General features: G+C 32.6%; 1 protein-coding gene across 1 annotated transcript in view; it reads right to left on the bottom strand.

Annotated features, from left to right (window-relative positions):
* Positions 1–22,335, bottom strand: part of LOC127708380 (chloride channel CLIC-like protein 1) — a 28,333-nt gene extending 5,998 nt beyond the window's left edge. The window contains exons 1-5 of the mRNA XM_052213246.1: positions 22,221–22,335; positions 4,240–4,386; positions 3,225–3,500; positions 1,578–1,799; positions 721–861 (exon numbers count right to left, since the gene is read on the bottom strand). Coding sequence (XP_052069206.1) covers positions 721–861; positions 1,578–1,799; positions 3,225–3,500; positions 4,240–4,380 — 780 coding nt within the window. The 5' untranslated portion in view covers positions 4,381–4,386; positions 22,221–22,335. The remainder of the gene's footprint in view (positions 1–720; positions 862–1,577; positions 1,800–3,224; positions 3,501–4,239; positions 4,387–22,220) is intronic.
* Between the last annotated feature and the right edge of the window lie 1,414 nt (positions 22,336–23,749).

The following is a 23,749-nucleotide window of genomic DNA, read 5'->3' as shown; positions in this document are numbered from 1 at the left end:
ATTTATGAAGGCCTTTTCAATAAAATCATTAAATGTAACATGATTTGATAAAATTTTTGAATAATGTGACTTGAGATGTTTGACCATGAAACAGGTAAAATTTCGAGTATAGGTCAATCTCAGATCTAATAGCTAATTTTACTAACTTGTGTTCAGAGATAAAACTTAAAATATTTAAATGTATTGTAAATTTCAATATTTTAGCTTAGAAATGGTAAGCAATTTGTCCTGCTTGGGCCTTGGCCTAATATTTAAGAAACATAGTTGATCAGAGTTAACCAGTTTCATGGTGCACATATGAGATGTCCCTCATTATTTAATTCAAAATCCTGATTGGCAAGTATCAATAAACTTTGTTACAATCGTAAATATGGCATAATGCTAAAAGTTTTTGGTAAGTATGTTATTGTTTTTTCATAAATTGAAATGCTTTTGGTCATAATCACGATTATGATGACAACTGCAAGCAATTGTCGTCATTTTTCACAGTTAAGTTGATAACCAATAGGTCCAACCAAGTTTATGACTTTTTCTTTTCTTAGACAAAAGAGAAGAGGAATTTTAAGATGTCAAAAATCTAAATTTTCTAAAAAAAAAAAAAAGAACTGTTGTTACAGTTGCTCTGAGAAATGTTTCCAGCTACTTTAAAAACAAACAAATGCACTTTATTAATGAGAGAAATGTCTAAATATAGATATAACCAATCAAACTATAGTTTACCTGATAAAGTTCATACCAAGTCATTGGTATACTTATAACAAAGGCTAACATTATTAATTGTGTTATTCTTCTCCTCCATGAAATATGTAATCCAATCTCCATGTACAGTACCATAGATATTAAACTCATTATAGTTACCATCTGAAATGTTCATAAATTAAAAATATAATACAGGAAAAATAAATGCATGGACTTATCAATGATAGTCAAATTAGTGTAATTATAATCAAATTAGTAATATGAACAAAGGAAGATTGGATAAAAGTAAATTAGACAGCAAGTCAACAACACAATAAAACCAAAAAGTCAATTTAAGGTCAACATACAGTTCTAAATGATACAAAACATACTTTGTGTCCAGATATAAATTATTCAAAGCCTAAATAAATTGTGGATGAATTCACCAGAGACTACCAAGATCTTACATCAACAAATCAACACCAAATTAGTATCTGGGATATACATTTTTTAATTACACTTTGCTAAAAACAAGACAGAAATCCTCAAAGTGCTATATTCTACCAGTTTCTATGTCTTGCATAAATAAATCTTATATTCCCAGGTTACTATTCAAGGTGTGTTACAGTATATACCCAGCCTGACACATGAATAACATACAATGTAAAATAACATTTATTGATCATATTCATATTTATTCATACTGGTAACTGCATATGTAAATTGAAGTATTTTTTTCAAAGACTTCATCAAAATATTACAAGGCATGTATAATACATGAAAGGGAACAAACAAGTCCTCAGTTTCATATTTTGTTATAATCTATTGGTAATGAATATTAGTCTATTAGTCAATTGACTTTATGAATACATCAAAATGCTCTCTTTTATTTATTCTACCTTTAAGATATTATCAAGTGAAGCTCCTGTCTTTTCTTCAAACCACATGGACAATTTGGCCGTAGTTCCAACATTAGACCTTGTTACATCAGTAATCATACTGACTAAGATTTCTTGAGCATCATGAATATTTGACTTGCCATCGGCAAACTTTTGTAGAACGGCATACTGATCCTTGGATAATTTTACCCATACATGATATTCTTGTGTAGTATCTGGAGCCTGTAAAATGATAGGTTGCTGTCATTAATGGTTACTAAAACCAACCATTTCATGGTTTTTAATCACACATTAATGCCACTAAGACATAGTAAAATATAATAAGGCATGCGTTATATAACGTGCAAGTCCACATTATTAGATACAACTTTTCCATCCTAACATGACTTTAATATGGTAACCATGTACTATGCAAAATCAATTTATCAATATCCAGAAATATAGTTATACATGGTTGATAAAAGTTATTCATGACAAACAAATTCAAGTACATTTATTATATATAAATATAAAATTCGTAAGGGTTCCGCGGAACCCAGTGTCTCGCCTACTTTTTCTGTTAATCGCAGGCTCAACAAAAATGATGAAGTAAATCAATAAAAATATTCCTCTTGATACTATCTTTTGATTGTAAGAAGCTTCTGTCCAAGTTTGGTAAAAATCCAGGATAGTTTATGAATCTAATAAATGTTTAAAAACTTTAACTGCAGACTGAATGTAATGTTAACTGGAAGAAAAAAAAAAATTCCTTTTAGATACTAGCATTTGACCATAAACAAGCTTCTGTCCAAGTTTGGTACAAATCCAAAATAGTATAAGAAAGTTATTAAAATTTTAAAAACTTTAACCACAGAGTGAATGTGTTGTTTCCTGGCAGAAAATCTAAGTCCATTTAAAAGTAAAATACTGAAAAAATGGATTTATTTTTTTACAAAATTTCCTTCTAGATACTAGCTTTTGATCATAAACAAGCTTCTGTCCAAGTTTGGTACAAATCCAAAATAGTATAAGAAAGTTATTAAAATTTTAAAAACTTTAACCACAGAGTGAATGTGTTGTTTCCTGGCAGAAAATCTAAGTCCATTTAAAAGTAAAATAAGGAAAAAACGGATTTTCTTTTTTTACAAAATTTACTTCTGGATACTATCTTATGATCATAAACAAGCTTCTGTCCAAGTTTGGTAGAAACCCAGGATAGTTTAAGAAAGTTATTAAAATTTTAAAAACTTTAACCACAGAGTGAATGTAATATTTCCCGGCAGAAAAACTAAGTCCATTTATAAGTAAAATACGGAAAAAATGGAATTTTATTTTTACAAAATTTACTTCTGGATACTATCTTATGATCATAAACAAGCTTCTGTCCAAGTTTGGTAGAAATCCAGGATAGTTTAAGAAAGTTATTAAAATTTCAAAAACTTTAACCACAGAGTGAATATTTGTGGACGCCGCCGCTGACGGAATGTAGGATCGCTATGTCTCGCTTTTTCTACTAAAGTCGAAGGCTCGACAAAAAAGATGTGGTTTGATTGTCAATGAGACAACTTTCCAACACAGACCAAATGACCTTAATATATGAATGACACACCTTGTTTGCAATTTAGTAGAGCTTAAATCTCTAGTCTTTTTCTTTCTTACCATTCTTACCTTTGACTGAAAATATGAAATCAACTTTTTAACATATTTTCTGAACAAGAGAGAACCAGAATTTCTGTCTGGTGGTTTCTCATCTTCCCGCTTTTGGTTTGTAACTGGTGGTGACTGTGTTGTAGATACTGGAGGGATGCTGTGGGCTAATTTATCTGACGCGACTTTTTCATCCTTTGTGACTTTTTCGTCCTTCATGACTTTTTCATCCTTTGTGACCTTTCCATCCTTTGTGATTTCATTTTCTTGGTTTTTCTCTTCCTTGGCTTTTTTTCCCTTAAATCAGTAAATTTGGACTATTGATTTAAAATAATGCTTTTTAAATTGGGTTTTTCTTTGATATTTAGTTATTTTTGAGTATATTTTTTTTCTCTCAATCCAACATGAATGACAGTAACACTTATGAAATTTGTGTGTTCAAGGTCATTTTCTGGATATAAATATTTGTGTACTTGAGGTGCTATAGGACCAAAAGGGATATAAACATAGCTAATATCTCTCCATTTTGTAAATAGGTAAATAATGTTAAGTATTATCTACAAGTATTCAAAATAGCAGCTTTTTAATTTAAAAATATATCTTTAAGAACTCTGGAAAATTCAAATTCCATAATTTCAAACTTTATACTGTCCCTTCGGTTTTATTCAACTGAATCAGCATTAAAATATCATCCTTCCATCTAACCTTCATAAAATTAATAATAGGTTAATCTATACTTTAGTTTATGTAAAATATTGCAAATGATAAGCTTATTTGTTTTTCTCGGTAACAGCATCATCCAAAAAGTTAAATATATATATCAGCATCTTTGTTTACCACTTCTTGCAGACTTATGACTTCTGAAGGATGTTATTTCAAATCTTTGATTTGCAAATTCAAGTGGCCAAAAGTGGCCTCATCATACCTTATCCTTTTTAAATCTTTATTACATGTGTGTTTAATTAGGGCACTATTTCTATAGGTGCTTAAAAAACAAAAAACACAATAATGACAAAAATATTATTATCTATGATACCTTATTCTTCATAGTCTTTGTGACAGGATCAAAATTAACCATGTCAAAGGGATCAATGTAATCTTCATCGTGAGCTGTATCTCCATAACAACAGGTCAGGCTAAGAACCACCAAAACAACCAAGCAATATAAAAACTTCATGATTGGCTAAAAAAGATGTTAAAATCAATAATTGATGAGAGGATTAAAATTGTTCATTTGTTACATATTATACAAAGTAATGTGTCGCAGTGGAAACAACAAAGTACTGTTTATTTTGGTGGATACCAATGTTTGTGGATTAAGGAAAAATTATATTTTCGTCTATATTTGATTTCATGGTTTTACCAAAGTCTACTTACAAGCCTATAGACAATTTTTACTTATTTGAACATTAAATTTGTGGCTAACCTATACCCACAATATCCACATAAATTGGTATCCCAAGAACAATCATGAATCCACAGATGTATAACCAAAGAACCGGAAATTTTGTCACACATTTTCGCTCATTTTGATGTGACTTAAAAGATAGGGCCCTTTTTTCAAACTGTCGAAATTATTCACACTAGATAATAGATTCATAGCATCAACGAACTTGTATTGACTGTTTCATTGCATTTACTTCATGAATTTTCTTACTGTTTTTCTAAAAATGTTCAAGAACAGTTTATGGAATGCAACAGTTTAAAATTAAAATGATTTTATTGACTCAAAATGGTCAATTTCTCAAGACATCTTTAACATTTCTTTTGATTTTTAAGATGAAATTAAAACCAGAAGTTTCATGACAGTTCTATTACTAGTGTGGGTGTCTTACAGAGCAAAAAAAAAATTTCATACTTTACAAGTGTCTATTTAATAGGTAAGTATGAATTTTGGGAGACAGCGTAAAAATAAATTAAGAAAATTTCATCTATTATGCATACATATTATTTGTCTTAAAACTTGCATGGGGTGGTCATTTAATAATAAATCACTTATTTGGCACAAGTTTTGATGTCAATAATCAAAAATCTAAGTACTGAAGTACTGAACATCGGATGACCGCAAGTTCTTGTGGATGATCAAAAGCACTTGTCACAGAAAAAAATCACATCTCTATACCTGAAACTGAGGTTAATGTACAGAGATATATTTTTTTCTGAGACAAGTTCGTGCGTGGATGATAAATAAATGACATGAAATTCAACCTCACCGTAATAACTATTATATTGTAGTGATACAAATCAGTATACACTGGTTTGTTGTTATATATTATATTAATATAACAGTTACATGTATATATAATTTTCATCCATTTGTATATCATTCTATTCTACTATTCTAATAATAGTGCAGTGCAAGTGCATGGTGGACACTCTTCTGTAAAAATTTGATTTTTCTAAAAGATTGGATATGAATAGGCATTCATATTTTCCTGCAAAAACAATTAGAGTTACCGGTCCTTGCCGGGATTGTTGCAAAATGTTCTTGAGATATTCTTCCGCATGCTTTAACACAATTTTTCGGTACACGTGAATAGATATTATCAATGATTTTTTACATATATATATATATATCTAACGACAAAACATTTTCATATTTTTAATTTATGTTCTAAACAAAAATATTTTTATCAGTATTCATTGAAGAGATGTATTTATAACAAACGATAAGGAATGTTAGTTTGCACTCGTTAATATCCACGTATTTATCATGTTTATAGATTGGTTACAAACCCAAAATGAAAGTTACGTAATGGAAATCTAGGCGATAGCAATACATCAGAATGCCCTCACTGTCATCGCGATGTAATGATGCAAACTAAGTATACCCCTGCACAATGATATATGTGATGAACATTTTATATATGTTTACAACAAACAGGAAGTAGAACATCTAAGGATCTTTAAACATGTCACATGATACGGGCTGGCATAACAAGATGAAGCTTGGATCATATTTCAAGAAGCTTGGACTTCTGATAAAAATTGAGAAAACATGTGTAAGGAAACAAAGACAGACAGGCAGTAGGAAACCTGTATACCCCTTCCTTTGGAGTCAGGGTGTAAGCAATGATTTACTAGTCGACAAAAAGACCTTTCTTTGCCATAAGTCATAATGTTGGTTTTTTCGAATGAATTGTTTCACATTTTGTCATGTCGGGGCCTTTCATAGCAAACTATACGGTATGAGTTTTTCTCATTGATGAAGGTTATATGGTGACCTATTGTTGCATAAATCAACTTCATTTGAACTCTGATGAATAGTTGCCTCATTCACATTTATTATATCACATCTCTTTATTTTATACTGATAATCAAACAATCAAGAACTACATGTAAAAGATTATCTATTTACTATGGCAGTGAACTCTTATATACTATGCAATCAATGTAGAAATTATTATTACAGGGTTTTCTCCAGTTTGTTTCTTCGTAAATTAAAATTGCATCAAACTGAAAGCATGAACAAGATTGAACATGCTGAAATATCTGGCATTCATTATTTAATGATTACAACTGAAATTAATGTTGCAAAGTCTATGAGATAATCCTTACTAAAGGTTAAACAAAAAGTAAGAATTATCATTAATCTATGAAAATTAAGTCGAAGTCAGATAACATGTCAGATGGACAATTACATATTACAATGACTTTATACAACAAATATAGATTACCTATACTGAATTTCTGGTATTAACAAACAGGGACCCTCACTTGAATGCTGGACTAGTGAGGAATATTGTTAACAGCACAAGTGCAATTTTTTGTTGAATACAAAAAAAAAACAAAAAAAAAAACAACTTTCCTAATACTATCCAAGATTGATTGATTGATTGTTTGCTTAAGATCCAGTGGCTTGTAGGTTACAATAAACCATTTGATTTTATGGGTGCAGCCATTTTATGAAGATAACATGGTATTCAGAATTAAGAGTATGGCTAATCCTGATTGGTCGATATGGGCGCCCGTTATTTTTTATTATTAGAGACTTCGTGCACTCTGCATTATAACAAAGGCCAAATAAATTATTTTCCTTAGCCCTAACGGAACAGAGATGTCTTTTCAACGCTAGGACGAGACACGTGTTTTTAAGTGCAAAATTGATAGGCATGGGAGATAAGTACAAATTACATTAAGAAAAGCAACAGGAACCTATATTTTTTGGACCAAAAAATACTGTCCGAATAATTTTTCTTTAATTCTAGCAAGGTTTCGTTAAAAAAAATCAACTTTCTAAAGTCTGTATCTCGAAAAAGGCTATCATTGTCGCCTATGGGTAAATTAATTGTTTATTACAATCTGTAAGGGACGCCTGGAAATAGGATCATTATTTCAATCAGATTATGCAAAGTGGGTTGTCCAGAAGGATTATTTTTTTTTTCAATTTTGAAGAACTTTTTTTAATACAGCATCACTGATGAGCAGATGAGTCTTTTGATGATGAAACAGCGTCTGGTGTACAAAATTCAAGCCTCACGACACCTATGATGAGTTTATTTACATTCATTGGTTCAATGCCACTGCAGGTGGAGATTTCCTCATCTAAGGGTATCACAAGCCCATTAGTCAGCACTTCTGTAGTGACATCAATTATGATTGATATGGTCATACTTATACATCTTTTTTTTCAAAATACAAAGGACTTCTACCCAAGGAATAGATAACCTTAGCTGTATTTGGCATAGCCTTTCCGAATTTTGGGTCTTCAATGCTCTTCAACTTCATACTTTATTTGGCCTTTTGAATTTTTTGATTTGAGGGTCACAGATAAGTCCTTTGAAGAGGAAATGCGCGTCTAGCATACAAAATTTTAAGCCTGGTGTCTATGATGAGTTTATTTATTTCGCACTGGCTACGATTACCCTTAAAAAGTAACATTAAGAAATAATTATTGTTACCTCCTAGACTAATGGTTGAAATGTATTTCCGAACAGGGGCTCGATTTCATACTGAAATTGCAGGTAATAATAATATAATTTTTTTTTGTTGCTTGGAGTTATTGCTACCTGCAAAATCTCACATTTGCAAATTATGTCGTTTTTGTGTGTAGCATTGGGATACTTTGTACTGTCATCGTGTCATTGACACTAATAGGTTGTTTTGTATATGTGAACAAAATATGAATGCATGAATCCTTGAATTTTTACTAGATAACATTTTTGTTCGCTTTGGAGATTCTGTATATCGTCAGGTTATCGGAATTCCAATGGGGACTAACTGTGCACCACTTATTGCGGACCCTTTTTTTGTATTGCTATGAGTTACAATTTATGACAAAAATCAGCAAAGACCCATCGAAACAACATCTGATAAACAAATTTAATAATACTTTTAGATATTTGGATGATATTTTGGCTCTTAATAATGACGACTTCAGTATGTATACTAAAGAAATTTATCCTGTTGAACTTACTTTAAATAAAGCTAATACTAACAATGACCACTGCCCTTTCCTCGATCTTGATATCTATATTATTAACGGAAAGCTTAATACTAAAATATATGATAAAAGAGATGATTTTTCATTTCCTATTGTTAATTATCCATTTTCAGATGGTGACGTTCCCTTGTCACCATCTTACGGTGTTTATATATCTCAACTTGTACGATTCGCTCGTGTATGTAACAATGTTTTAGATTTTAACGAGAGAAATTTATGTATTACTGAAAAATTATTACACCAGGGTTTTCGATATCACAAACTAGTCAAAACATTTACTAAATTTTATCATCGGTATAAGGACATCATTCGTAAATATAGCTCAACATGCAGACTTCTTACACGTTCAGGTATTTCACATCCAATTTTTTATGGAAATATTCTTTATAAAGCACAAAAATGTCAGTATTCACCTCTGAAGCTAACAAAACCTTTAAATAGACTTATTAAGAAGGGATATAGTTACGATACTGTTGTCAGGTCATTAAAGATTGCATATTTTGGCGTTAATATTGATTCACTTATAGGGTCTTTGCATCGGCACTAAACACATTTATTTAATCAAAGCGCGAAAGCGCTGTAAAGGCAGTTAATTACAGGTTGTGTGTATTTTTAGTCCAGTTATATCATTATCTTGCATAGTACAGTGTACTTATCAGAGGTGTCTTTCAGTATTTAAGATTTAGAGTTCTCTAATGATATTGAACAAGTTTTATGAATGTCATATTCTGAGCACTATATGAAGGCGTTTGTTCTCACTTGTTTATTAGCTTGTGCATTATATCCAGTTTGTACCTTTTTTATCTATGTTTATAGTCAAATTAGTTATCAAAGGTACCAGGATTATAATTTAATATGCCAGACTCGCGTTTCGTCTACATAAGACTCATCAGTGACGCTCAGATTAAAATAGTTATAAAGCCAAAAAAGTACAAAGTTGAAGAGCATTGAGGACCCAAAATTCCAAAAAATTGTGCCAAATACGGCTAAGGTAATCTATTCCTTGGATAAGAAAATCCTTAGTTTTTCGAAAAATTCAAAGTTTTGTAACAGGAAGTTTATAAAAATGACCATATAATTGATATTCAAATACTGTTTAAAATAGTTAGGCATTTTCTTTTTAGTAATAAGTAAATGTTATCAACTGTATTTTATTCAACTCTGCAAATGTGGTTTGTTACTGGTAAGTATGGATGATAGTTGTTTCATTGGCAATCATAACACATCTCCTTATTTATATAATGATCTATATTCAACGACCTCAGGTACAAACAAAATGTATGTAACTAAACTGTGATGGGAAACCTTTGACTTCTTTCTTTTATATAAACTTTTGATTTGGTACCATAGAACTATGTAGAATAAATGTACATTGCAACATGTCAACTCTTTCAATGACAATACTTTTTTAGAAACTATAACTCCAAGCAAAATTATATTTCCAAGTTTAAAGTAATTTATGAATGAAAAAAGGAGTTCTTAATTAAGAAATAAACTGATTCGCTGAGCGCAGCTGGATACACCCGCAGAGGTCCAACCCTGAACAGTTGGGGCAAAAATGGACACAATATTCAAGCTTGATACAGGTCTGTATTTGGATTGTAATTAAATATTTTACAGTTTCTGAATAAATGTAGTCAAAGAACTTGAAATCGGTTATATGAATTGAATTTATTTTCAATTAAAGATTTCTTGCTGTTGTGCAATAAACTGTGCTGTTGCGCAATACTTAATAAATCTGTTGCCAGACTATAAAGAATAAAGTTCAATTTCTTCTCAATGTCATATTTGAAATTTATGAAAGTCTATAGGGAGATTACATCAATAGCTATAAATAATTCACCCAAGTTTCATGCGAACTGCTTAAAGCATTTTTGAGTTGTTGTCCAACAACAGTGCACACGCTGAAATGTCTCGCCTTCTTTACTAATCACTGATATTATGTTGATAGTCCTTAATATAAAGCTTTATTACAACTGTCACATAAACTTAACATTAACCAAGAAAACTAAACATTGACCAATGAACCATGAAAATGAGGTCAAGGTCAGATGAACCATGCCAGGCAGGCATGTACAGCTAACAATTCTTCCATACAACAAATATAGTTGACCTATTGCTTATAGTTTAAGAAAAACAGACCAAAACACAACTAGATACGCCCGCAGAGGTCCAACCCTGAACAGTTGGGGCAAAAATGGACACAATATTCAAGCTTGATTCAGGTCTGAATTTGGATTGTAATTAAATATTTGACATATTATAGGTTTCTGAATAAATGTAGTCAAAGATCTTGAAATTGGTTATATGAATTGAATATGCAATTAAAGATTTCTTGCTGTTGTGCAATACTTAGTAAACCTGTTGTCAGACTATAAACAAATAAAGTTCAATTAATTCTCAATGTCATATTAGAAATTTATGAAAATAAAAAAGGAGCTTACAACAATAGATATAAACAATTCACCAAAGTTTCATGAGAATTGGTGACAGCATATTTGAGTTATTGTTCGAAAACTGGAAAATCACCCCTTTTTTTAATGAATAAAACCCCATAACTCAGAAATGTAAAATGTAAAATTTATAAAATTCTAAAGGGAGCTTACATCAATACATACAAACAATTCACCAAAGTTTCATAAGAATTGCTGTAAGCAATTTAGAGTTTTTGTCCGAAAACTGGAAAATCCCCCCTTTTTTATGAATAAAACCCACTAACTCGGAAACGTAAAATCTAAAATTTATAAAAATCGAAAGGGAGCTCATGTCAATAGATATAAACAATTCACCACAATTTCTTGCAAGTTGGTGAAAGCATTCTTGACTTATTGTCCGAAAACTGGAAAATCCCCCTTTTTTTAATGAATAAAACCCCATAACTCGGAAACGTAAAATCTAAATTTTATAAAAAATGAAAGGGAGCTCACGTCAATAGATATAAACAATTCACCAAAGTTTTATGCAAATTGGTAAAAGCATTTTTGAGTTAATGTCCGACATGTTGACGACGGACGGACAGACGGACAACGGTATACCATAATACGTCCCGTAAACGGGCGTATAAAAACTTAACAGAGCAATGAACTGTGAAAATGAGGTCAAGGTCAAATAAAACCTGCGCGACTGACATAAAGATCATAAAATATTTCCATACACCAAATATAGTTGACCTATTGCATATAGTATTAGAAAAAAAGACCAAAACTCAAAATCTTAACTTTGACCACTGAACCATGAAAATGAGGTCACGGTCAAATGACACCTGCCAGCTAGACATGTACTTCTTACAATCATTCCATACACCAAATATAGTAGACCTATTGCATACAGTATAAGAAAAACAGACCAAAACACAAAAACTTAACTATAACTACTGAACCATGAAAATGAGGTCAAGGTCAGATGACACCTGCCAGTTGGATATGTACACTTTACAGTCCTTCCATACACCGAATATACTTGACCTATTGCTTATAGTATCTGAGATATGGACTTGACCACCAAAACTTAACCTTGTTCACTGATCCATGAAATGAGGTCGAGGTCAAGTGAAAACTGTCTGACGGGCATGAGGACCTTGCAAGGTACGCACATACCAAACATAGTTATCCTACTACTTATAATAAGAGAGAATTTAACATTACAAAAAATGTTAACTTTTTTTTCAAGTAGTCACTGAACCATGAAAATGAGGTCAAGGACATTGGACGTGTGGCTGACGGAAACTTCGTAACATGAGGCATCCATATACAAAGTATGAAGCATCCAGGTCTTCCACCTTCTAAAATATAAAGCTTTTCACATCACTATCCCTATGTCGAGCTTTCTGCGACAAAAGTCGCAGGCTCGACAAAAACTGGAAAATCCCAATAAAACCCCATAACTCAGAAATGTAAAATCTAAAATTTATAAAATTCTAAAGGGAGCTTACGGATTGATAATTTAGTCTTAGATGCAAGATTTTTATATCAGTTGTTAGTGGCTTTGAACTAGCTGTCAGTAACTGCAAGTACTCTCAGATCTGTACTTTCTGTCTTTTTGTTGTTTGGATGTACAACTACCCGACCACATCCACTTGTATTTGTATTTATCCATCTGATGAGTTAAGCCTCTTTCAAGTGATTTTTATAGTTCGTTCTTATATTGTACTGTTACACCACTGTCCCAGGTTAGGGGGAAGGTTGGGATCCCGCTAACATGTTTAACCCCAACACATTCTGTATGTACATGTATGTGCCTGTCCCAAGTCAGGAGCCTGTAATTCAGTGGTTGTCGTTTGTTTATGTGTTGCATATTTGTTATATTCGTTCATTTTTTGTACATAAATTAGGCCGTTAGTTTTCTTGTTTGAATTGTTTTACATTGTCATTTCGGGGCCTTTTATAGCTGACTGTGCGGTATGGGCTTTGCTCATTGTTGAAGGCCATACTGTGACCTATAGCTGTTAATTTCTGTGTCATTTGGTCTCTTGTGAGAGTTATCTCATTGGCAATCATACCACATCTTCTTTTTTATATTTACATCAACAGATATAAACAATTCACCAAAGTCAAGGTGAGACAACAAAACTTAGTGGTAATATCTCTGAAATTTTTTACACGGTACAAGTTTTTCTCATTGTTGGAGATTGTACGGTGACAGTAACACCTGTAACTGCTTAAACCCATTTCTTATGCACTTTAGTTCGATTAACTCACTGAATATCATACCACATCTCCTTATTTTTATATGCATTACAATTTACATGTGCATGTAATTATAAATATATATATATCAGAACAAAATTCATTGCGTCACTTTTATTTCTGCATCCTTTGGTACAATACAAGTTTTAAAATTACACAACATAAAACAACTAAATGTTATTTCAGATGAAAGTTTTGTTTCAGTTCCATTCATAGGATTTGTTAGAATTTTGTATGTTTTGCCAAGTCCAATAATCATGATAATTCGCTCTATGTGCACATGTTAATTGGAGACTTTTCTATCCCGTATAAGAGTTTTGGAACTAATTCTGTTTCTTTTTTTGAAAAAAGTTAGCAAACAAATCTTGCACATTTAAACCTTTGTCTGCCATCACACTGTCACCTCGATGGCTGGATCACATAATTGAACTACATTTTGTATTCTACATCTTTCAACTATTTCATAGTCACTGGTAGAACCAACATATGCAGTAGAGACATAGTTGACTAAACCACCAGACGTCGAACATACAAGTATTTTCAGTGTTTCTGTTTTTATATGATGAAAAGGTTGCCTGAGCTCTAGGAGCTTTAGTTTTATCACGGGATATTCTGTGCTGTCAATAATAATCCAAGTCGTAGGAAACTTTAATTTGAAGTTGGATGCGAAAAATGCCTGACTAAACCACTAGATGGCCAAGTGTTAGCCTCACACCACTGTTTAGGCATATAAACAATCCATGTATACACAATATTCTTAACACTAGATTCAATCTAGAATCTAGAAAGTTCAAAGTTGGTTGTATAATGCCTCAATTTCCTCAAAGTCATAAAAAAACTGATTTTCAACTGACACCCTATCAATTTGAAAATATATGTATCTCAAACAATGTGCTGTTGGACCAAGTGTGGTCAAAACAAATAAAAATTTAGTATACAACTCTAAACTGGTATAAAAATGCATGGCTGTGTCACGTGTCTTCATTTCAAAATTCTCTGCTGAAAACATAGACATTGATGGTGTTTGCGTAATTCCATCTTTGAAGCTCAACATTAGCTCAGCAGTTGGTGGTGGACAGTCATAAATCCTTTCTGCAGTATGAATGACTTCTTCAGGAAAACCAACTTTACAATCAAAACTTTCCTCTAGATTTCTACTACAATATTCATCAAGTTTAGTTCTTTTGTTTTCACAGGAAACTGCCCTGATTTTTCTTTTTGCGGACGATTCAGTCTCTTGCTTGGTCCAGGAAAATAGGCTGGGAATGGCAGTAGACTTAGGTCTCTGTATGGTGGGTTTGCGCCCTGAAAAAGGTTATAAAACATTAGTTTTTTGATAATTAAATGAACTTCCATTAGCAATGTATACTTTGTATTACCTGGCGAAATATTAACTAGATTTATTCATTACAATCTGGATAAAACTATGTTTGCCTGATTCAATGTATGTTATGTAAATCCAAAGGACAAACAATGAGAGACTTATGCAACAAACGTACATTGTTTGTACCTAAATAACTATAATATTGATGAGAGCATGTCATTGTTTTGTTCCTGTTAACATTGTCATTGACATTGATATTTTTCAAGAAAGTCTATGAGGCATAGCTTATGCATTCCTGTCATTACTACATTAGCATAATTAGTGCTAAAATAATTCTCAGTATGATATACCTCTTGTAAGAAATCATTATAACTGTAGCAATCACCAAAAAATCTCAAACAGATCACATTGAGTCGTAATCCAAAAAATTATGACGTCTTGAATTAACCAACCCCTTTTATTCTAAAACGATAATTGCGGTTGTAAACAGGCTTTGGTTTATTCGCATGGCGATTACATATATAACTATATATTTCAAAAAGAAAATAGAGTTTTACCATGAATAGTTTCCTGCACGTAGTCTTTTTCAGTAAAATGTGCCTTTCAAACAACAGCTGATTGAATTTGAGATGGACTCCACGATGAAATCGTTTTCTCGTCCAATCTGCGTTTGGGCCATGGCGTTGATCCAACTTTTCCTTCTTTTTAAGTCATTTGGAAATGCATGTCCTCCTCTTAAATGACATCCAGGTACACAACAACAAGTACTTGGCATCGTTAATTTAAAATGTAACTGAAATAGTTGCACAGTGCAGAAACCGGAAGTTGAGGAACAGGATCGGCTACCACGGCGCCACCTATTCAGGAACGATAATTTGCTACTTTATATAACTGTGAAATAACAATAACGTTAGACGGGTTCACGTGCATAAACAGAAATGCGCTTTAAATTGTATAATATAATTAATGTTCAGTCGACTCTTAATTATTATATCAACGACTGAAATGATTTATAAACATCTAGATTGCAGATAACACTCGAAATTAACCCGAGCTCTTTCCACACGGAATTCAAATAATTCTAGTTTGTCAATCGGTTGACTGCTTATAATGCAAAATACAAATATATCAAAAGTTTTTAAAACTAACAAAACACAATGATCGTTTCTCTATTTCCCAATGTAAATGAATTGAAACAAAAAACATTTTATATCACAATAAGAAGAGGAGAGAATTCAACATTTCCGGATCTACTTGGAGCCTAATGACCCCCCACGTAGATAAGTTGGATATCGCGGAAGGAAGGATTAACCCGGCAACTAGAAAGGCATTAAAGCACTGCCTTTAAAAACCAGTTGTTGGCATGACACGGGTTATGTTCTTCTCATATATGTTATGATGGTATGATACTAAACCCCTAACAGGAAGGATTGTGCCTGATATTCATATGATGAAGACATAATCTTTCAATCAGTTTAATTGAAGTCTGGAGCTGGCATGTCAGTTAACTGCTTGTAGTCTGTTGTTATTGATGTATTATTGTCATTTTGTTTATTTTCTTTGGTTACATCTTCTGACATCAGACTCGGACTTCTCTTGAACTGAATTTTAATGTGCGTATTGTTATGCGTTTACTTTTCTACATTGGCTAGAGGTATAGGGGGAGGGTTGAGATCTCATAAACATGTTTAACCCCGCCGCATTTTTGCGCCTGTCCCAAGTCAGGAGCCTCTAGCCAGGTGCGGGAATTTCTCGCTACATTGAAGACCTGTTGGTGACCTTCTGCTGTTGTCTGTTCTAGGGTCGGGTTGTTGTCTCTTTGACACATTCCCCATTTCCATTCTCAATTTTATGTATATTTCAATTCAGAATAAATTATATTTTTATTTTTTATCCCTTTTTTTGCTCTGGACGGTGCTTCTATTCTATAAGAACTCTTTCTATACATCTGCACAAAATTTGCATCTTGGAACCGTTTAAGTTAGTCAAACATTTTGAAATGATATAAAGTAAAAACTGTTCAATGACCACAGATTAGACATCTTGCTTATGCGTATCCATACTTAAACTAGAGGCTCTCAAGAGCCTGTGTCGCTCACCTGTATTTACTGATGCTTTGGAAATTATGTAAAATAAGGTTAAAATCATAATTAATAGTATTAGATATTAGATATTATAATGATATCTAAGATAATAACAAAAAACTGCAAAATTTATGTAAAATTACTAACTCAGGGGCAGCAACCCAACAACGGGTTGTCAGATTCGTCTGAAAATTTCAGGGCAGATAAATCTAAATCTGATCAACATTTTTGCCACCTGTCAAATTTGCTCTAAATGCTTCAGTTTCAGAGATATAAACCAAAAACTGCATTTTACCCCCATGTTCTATTTTTAACCAAGTCGGCCATGATGGTTGGAAGTTTAAACTAGATACCCTAATAACGATTATGGCCAAGTATGGTTAAATTTGTCTCAGTAGTTTCAGAGAAGAAGATTTTTGTAGAAGATTACAAAAATTTACGAAAAATTGTTAAGAATTGACTATAAAGGGCAATAACTCCTAAAGGGTCAACTGACAATTTTGGTCATGACGACTTATTTGTAGATCTTACTTTGCTGAACATTATTGCTGTTTACAGTTTATCTCTATCTATAATAATATTCAAGATAATAACCAATAAAATGCTTCGCTGGGGCGCAGCTTAATACGACCGCAGAGGTCGAACCCTGAACAGTTGGGGCAAGTATGGACACAACATTCAAGCTTGATACAGCTCTGAATTTGGATTGTTATTAAATATTTGACACAGCATAAGTTTCTGACACAGAAAGAATGTGGTCTAAGAACTTGAATTTTTTTAATTTACCTATTATGGTCCAATGTCCAAAATCAAAATACATGGTTAGATTCAGCATATCAAAGAACCCCATATATTCAAGTTTTGTTAAAATCAAACAAAGTTTAATTTTGGACCCCAACTTGGACCAACTTGAAAACTGGGCCCATAATCAAAAATCTAAACACATGTTTAGATTCAGCATATCAAAGAACCCCAAGAATTCAATTTTTGCTAAAATCAAACTAAGTTTAATTTTGGACCCTTTGGACCTCAATGTAGACCAATTTAAAAAACAGGACCCAAAATAAAAAACCTAAATACACGGTTAGATTTGGAATATCAAAGAACCCCAATAATTCAATTTTAGATGAAATCAAACAAAGTTTAATTTTGGACCCTTTTGACCTCAATATGAACCAATTAGATAACGGGGTCCACAAATAAAAAATCTAAATACATGGTTAGATTCAGCATATCAAAGAACCCCATATATTCAATTTTTGTTGAAATCAAACAAAGTTTAATTTTGGACCCCAATTTGGACCAACTTGAAAACTGGGCCAAAAATCAAAAATCTAAATACATGTTTAGATTCAGCATATCAAAGAACCTCATATATTCAATTTTTGCTAAAATCAAACAAAGTTTAATTTTGGACCCTTTGGACATTAATGTAGACCAATTTGAAAACTGGACCCAAAAATTAAAAATCTAAATACACTGTTAGATTCGGCATAACAAATAAATAAATGTGATCAAAGATTTTACAAATCTAATGCGCCATACTGTGCAATTAAAGATTACTTCTTGAAATTTTTTAATATTTGAAATTTGAAAAAAAAATAATATTTGAAGAATAATTCTTTTTAATTTCTGAAATCTGAAATGAGAAAAAATTGACCCCCCACAATTTCTTTTTACCCCCCCCCCCCCCTTTTTCCCCCAAAAAAATTCTTTCCCTCAAGATATGGTCATAATCTCAATTCAAATTTCCAATGGAGTTGGCAACCATAATTACCCATTTAAATTTACCATAGTGCTAACTTAATCTATTTTCTTTAAACATAATTTAAAAGCAGTGTAAGGGAAGTAACCAAAATGTTGTATTTGGATTACCTCCCTTACACTGTTTTAGATTATCTTTATTGTTCATTAACCATTACTTTATACATAATTTAAAAGCAGTGTAAGGGAGATAATTTCAATGATGTATTTGATTTATCTCCCTTACACTGCTTTAAATTATGTTTTGTACTAAAGTATTTGTCCATTAACCAGGACAACCTTGTTTTTCCCCCTTTTTTGCCCCTAATTCCTAAACGGTTTGAGCCATAACCCCCCAAAGCAAATCCTAACCATCCCTTTGTGGTATGGAAACTTGTAGTATAATTTCAGAGAGATCCATACACCGTTCCACAGTTATTGTCTGGAAACTAGAAAATGCTCATTTTTGGCCCCTTTTTGGCCCCTAATTCCTTAACTGTTGGTACCATAACCCCCAAAATCAATCCCAACCTTCCTTTTGTGGTATTTAACCTTATGGTCAAATTTCAAAAAGATCCATTCACTTAAACTAAAGTTAGAGTGCGAAAACCAATATGTATTCGGACGACGACGACGACGCCGGACGACGACGACGCCAACGTCATACCAATATACGACCACAAAATTTTTTTGCGGTCGTATAAAAACTGCAAAATTTCCTTAAAATTACCAATTCAGGGGCAGCAACCCTACAACAGGATGTCAGATTTGTCTGAAAATTTCAGGGCAGATAGATCTTGACCTGATAATCAGTTTACTGTCAGATTTACTCTAAATGCTTTGGTTTCAGAGATATAAGCCAAAATCTACATTTTACCCCTATGTTCTATTTTTAGCCATGGCCGCCATCTTGGTTGGTTGGCAGGGTCATCGGACACATTTTTTAAACTAGATACCCTAATGATGATTTTGGCCAAGTTTGGTTAAATTTGGCCCAGTGGTTTCAGAGGATAAGATTTTTGTAAAAAGCTAACGATGATGGACGACGGCTGACGGACGACGGACACCAAGTGATGAGAAAAGCTCACTTGGCCCTTCGGGCCAGGTGAGCTAAAAATGGGAGTTGTTCTAATTGGCCCCCTATGGACAAAGTGACTGTCATATTGGTCAATACGGAGTTTAATCTCTGGTTAATGTTTTTTACATCATATATATATTGTTTAAACTTACTTTACAGATTACTTGCAAATCATTTTTGTCGAGCCTTCGACTTAAGTCGAAAAAGCGAGACAGCGATCCTACATTCCGTCGGCGTCGTCGTCGGCGGCGTCCACAAATATTCACTCTATGGTTAAAGTTTTTGAAATTTTAATTACTTTCTTAAACTATCCTGGATTTCTACCAAACTTGGACAGAAGCTTGTTTATGATCATAAGATAGTATCCAGAAGTAAATTTTGTAAAAATAAAATTCCTGTTTTTCCGTATTTTACTTGTAAATGGACTTAGTTTTTCTGCCAGGAAACATTACATTCACTCTGTGGTTAAAGTTTTTAAAATTTTAATAACTTTCTTAAATTATCCTGGATTTGTACCAAACTCGGACAGAAGCTTGTTTATGATCATAAGATAGTATCCAGAAGTAAATTTGTTAAAAAAAAAATTTCATTTTTTCCGTATTTTACTTATAAATGGACTTAGTTTTTCTGCCAGGAAACAATATTTTTACTCTGGTTAAAGTTTTTAAAATTTTAATAACTTTCTTAAACTATCCTGGATTTGTACCAAATTTGGACAAAAGCTTGTTTATGATCAAAAGCTAGTATCCAGAAGGAAATTTTGTTAAAATTTGTACCTGTTTATCCATATTTTACTAATAAATGGACTTAGTTTTTCTTCCAGTTAACATTAAATACAGTCTGCAGTTAAAGTTTTTTAAACATTTATTAGATTCATAAACTATCCTGGATTTATACCAAACTTTGACAGAAGCTTCTTACAATCAAAAGATAGTATCTAAAGGAATATTTTTATTGATTTTTTTTCCTCATTTTTGTTGAGCCTGCGATTAACAGCAAAAGTAGGCGAGACACTGGGTTCCGCGGAACCCTTACAAATTTTTTTAGATCAGTGCCTGTCTGATTAAATGTTGCAGGTAACAATAAAAAAGTATGTTATTGTTACCTGCAATTTCCATATGAAATCGGGTCCCTGTTTGGAAATACAATTCAGCAATTAGTCTTGGAAGTAACAATAATTATTTCTTATTAATATACCTTACATATATTATAAACAATTCTATTGGGTAACGCGTTATCATGTGACATGGAATAATTCAGTTAATTTTCATTTAATTGCAAGGAGGGACGAATAACCAAAAAAATTTACACCAGCAGTGAATAACCCTATTATTCATCGATGAATAACCTTTCGAGTTTCTTGAATTGTACATGAGTTATCTCCCATGATAATGACGTCACAGATGTAAGTAAACAAAATGGCAACGTTCAACTTCAAACTTCGAAACAGTGGTGACATCATGCTGCCAAATTTACTTTGTAAAGAAAGGGAAGTATGACCTGAACAATAACGCTGTATGGAGTTTGCTTCAAGTTACAGGAAGCCCATCAAGTGACGAGGAAACAAGGCTTTGGAAATGCATCTTGTGCTTAGGATATCTCTTATAAACGGTCCTTTTCAGGGCCATCAACATTTCACAAAAAGATTCTACCTTTGTTATACATATGAGAAATTCTAAGACACAAATTTATTTTTGAACGTTTACTTGTGTTTGATATGATACAGACTACAGTAGGTTACGTGTTTTTTCAATTTTTTAAAAGGCCCTTCCACTGTTACTTTGATATAATAAAACATTTGTGGCCCCTTAGAAGCGATGAATATCCAAAGTTGTCAACCCTAAAAAATTATTTTACTTCTGGCTGCTTCTTCAGTGAATTAACCTTTTCATGTTGACAATTTTGGATATTCACCTTCTCTACGGGCCATAATTGTATATTGTTACTTTTTGCGGGTAATCATAGCCAGTGCCTATTATTTCCTGCTCTGTCCTTCCCAGAGCAGGAAATAATAATAACCTGAATTTAGCTACTATGCTAACGAGACTAGACGGCGAGAACACCGAAGAGACAAAAGCCAAACTACAAACAGTGGCACATTACATTGACAGAACAGGCAGATTTGATACTGCTGTTCCTCAATCCCAATCTTAACCAGCGCATACTAAATTAAAGCACAGAGAAGAAAATACGCCGAGAAAAACGCACCAAAGAGAAAACCTGCACATTGGGAAAATTCGTGCCAACAGGCCTTAAGATTGAGGATTGAGGCCCATTATTTCTTTAAAAAACTGATGATTTCAACTTTTAAACATGGGACATCAAGTGAGAAAGAGTGGTATAAGGTAATACAGCTTTAAAAATTGATTTTCGAAACATTGGCTTGTAAAATATATCTCCCTCAGAGAAAATATAATTTGTATTTCAACCCATGTCCAAGAACCTGTTCAACTGTACAAACATAACCTGAAACAGAGTCAGATTTAGGGAGTCAGGCCCCTTATGGAGCTTCATATATGATAGCATAGACTTTTTATAAGTATCACTCCAAACGTTGGCTTGCCAGGCCCTCCCCCTTTTTTACAAAATCATGGATTCGCACCTGTGAAAGACTTCCCTCTTTACTTCAATGACATGCCCAGAATTCTGTCTATAATTACCTGTGACACGTTTTAAGAGTTTTGTTCTAAACACTGTAACAAGTTAGAAAATAACAAAGGATAAACAGATAAAACGGATAAATATAAAAGTACGAGTCTACTTTTCATTTGTCAACAAATGCTTAGCGGGAAAATAAATCGAACAACGTACCGAAAAGAACGACTTCTAGAATGGACAGAAAAGAACCAAAAGTGAAATCGATTTTTTAGAACAGAAACTAGGAAGACAAGCACGTATCACAAGTAATGGTCTAATACGTGGAAATTGAAATTTAATGCTGCTAAATGTAAAGTATTACATATTAATCCTGACAATGATCAACAATATCGTTATACCATGTTGGATGATACAGAAAATTTTATTGCGTTATCTAAGGTGAATGAAGAAAAGGATCTTGGAGTAACTTTCGAGTCAAATTTAAAGTTTGAAAAACATATTAGTACTATTGTTAATAAAGCACAGAGAGTTTTATCTCTTATTCATCATTCCTTTGACTACATGGATCAGGATATGTTTCTTACTCTTTATAAGTCAATTGTTCGTCCACTGTTGGAATATGCTACATGTGTTTGGTCTCCGCACCTTAAAAAAGATATTCGTAAATTGGAATCTGTCCAAAGAAGGGCCACTAAACTCGTAAAGAATATAAATCATTTAAGTTATGAAGATAGATTACGCTCATTGGGATTGCCAACCTTGGAATATCGTAGGGATAGAAATGATGTGATACAAGTATATAAAGCGTTGCACGGTATAGATGATATAAACTGGATGAGCTTATTTACTTTAGCACCATCTAATAATACTAGAGGTCACTCATTAAAACTCTTTTAAGAAAAAGTGTAAGACGACGACATAGACTAAATACTTTTTCAATTAGAGTAGTGGATCAGTGGAATAACCTGTCAGATTTTACAGTGACGGCAAAGACTTTGAATGAATTTAAGTCAGCGTTAAATGGCGAGAATTGGAACCCATAAAAATTTATATGTTCATGTTAATTGTTAAGCTGCGCACACCTAAATAAGTTCTATTTTTATAAGTATAATATATATAAATATATTATTATGCGTTTATTATGAGAGGAGAAATTGCATTACGACAATCCAAGATGAGGGGTCAGTAGAAGCCTTTGGCTTATTTTAAGGACCCGAAGATAACGGTATAAAGGTATAAAGGTATAAATAGCTTTTCGAAAAAAGCTAGCCGTCTCTTAGCTGATAAAAGTGGAAAGTTTTCTCGCTTTGTAGATTAATTCAGTCAGAATAGCCTTGCATATTAATCAACAAATTTTACCACACACGTTATGAAGCCGTAGTATATCGTTTAATGTTGTGTGTCAAATAAGGTCCTTATCGTACTAATTCTTTAAATCATGGTTGTAAATGCTTTACATGTTTGTCAAACAATTCATTCTCTCATCATGAAATATCATAACCATGTTCAAGTTTTCTTATGTTTTTCATGTATATATAGAATGTACGTAACAGTGAACGACTGGATTCATGGATTGAATGTGAAACAATCA

This window comes from Mytilus californianus, unplaced genomic scaffold, assembly GCF_021869535.1.
Source record: "Mytilus californianus isolate M0D057914Y unplaced genomic scaffold, xbMytCali1.0.p SCAF_1, whole genome shotgun sequence".
Taxonomy (NCBI): domain Eukaryota; kingdom Metazoa; phylum Mollusca; class Bivalvia; order Mytilida; family Mytilidae; genus Mytilus; species Mytilus californianus.
This window is presented reverse-complemented; position numbering and strand designations above follow the sequence as displayed.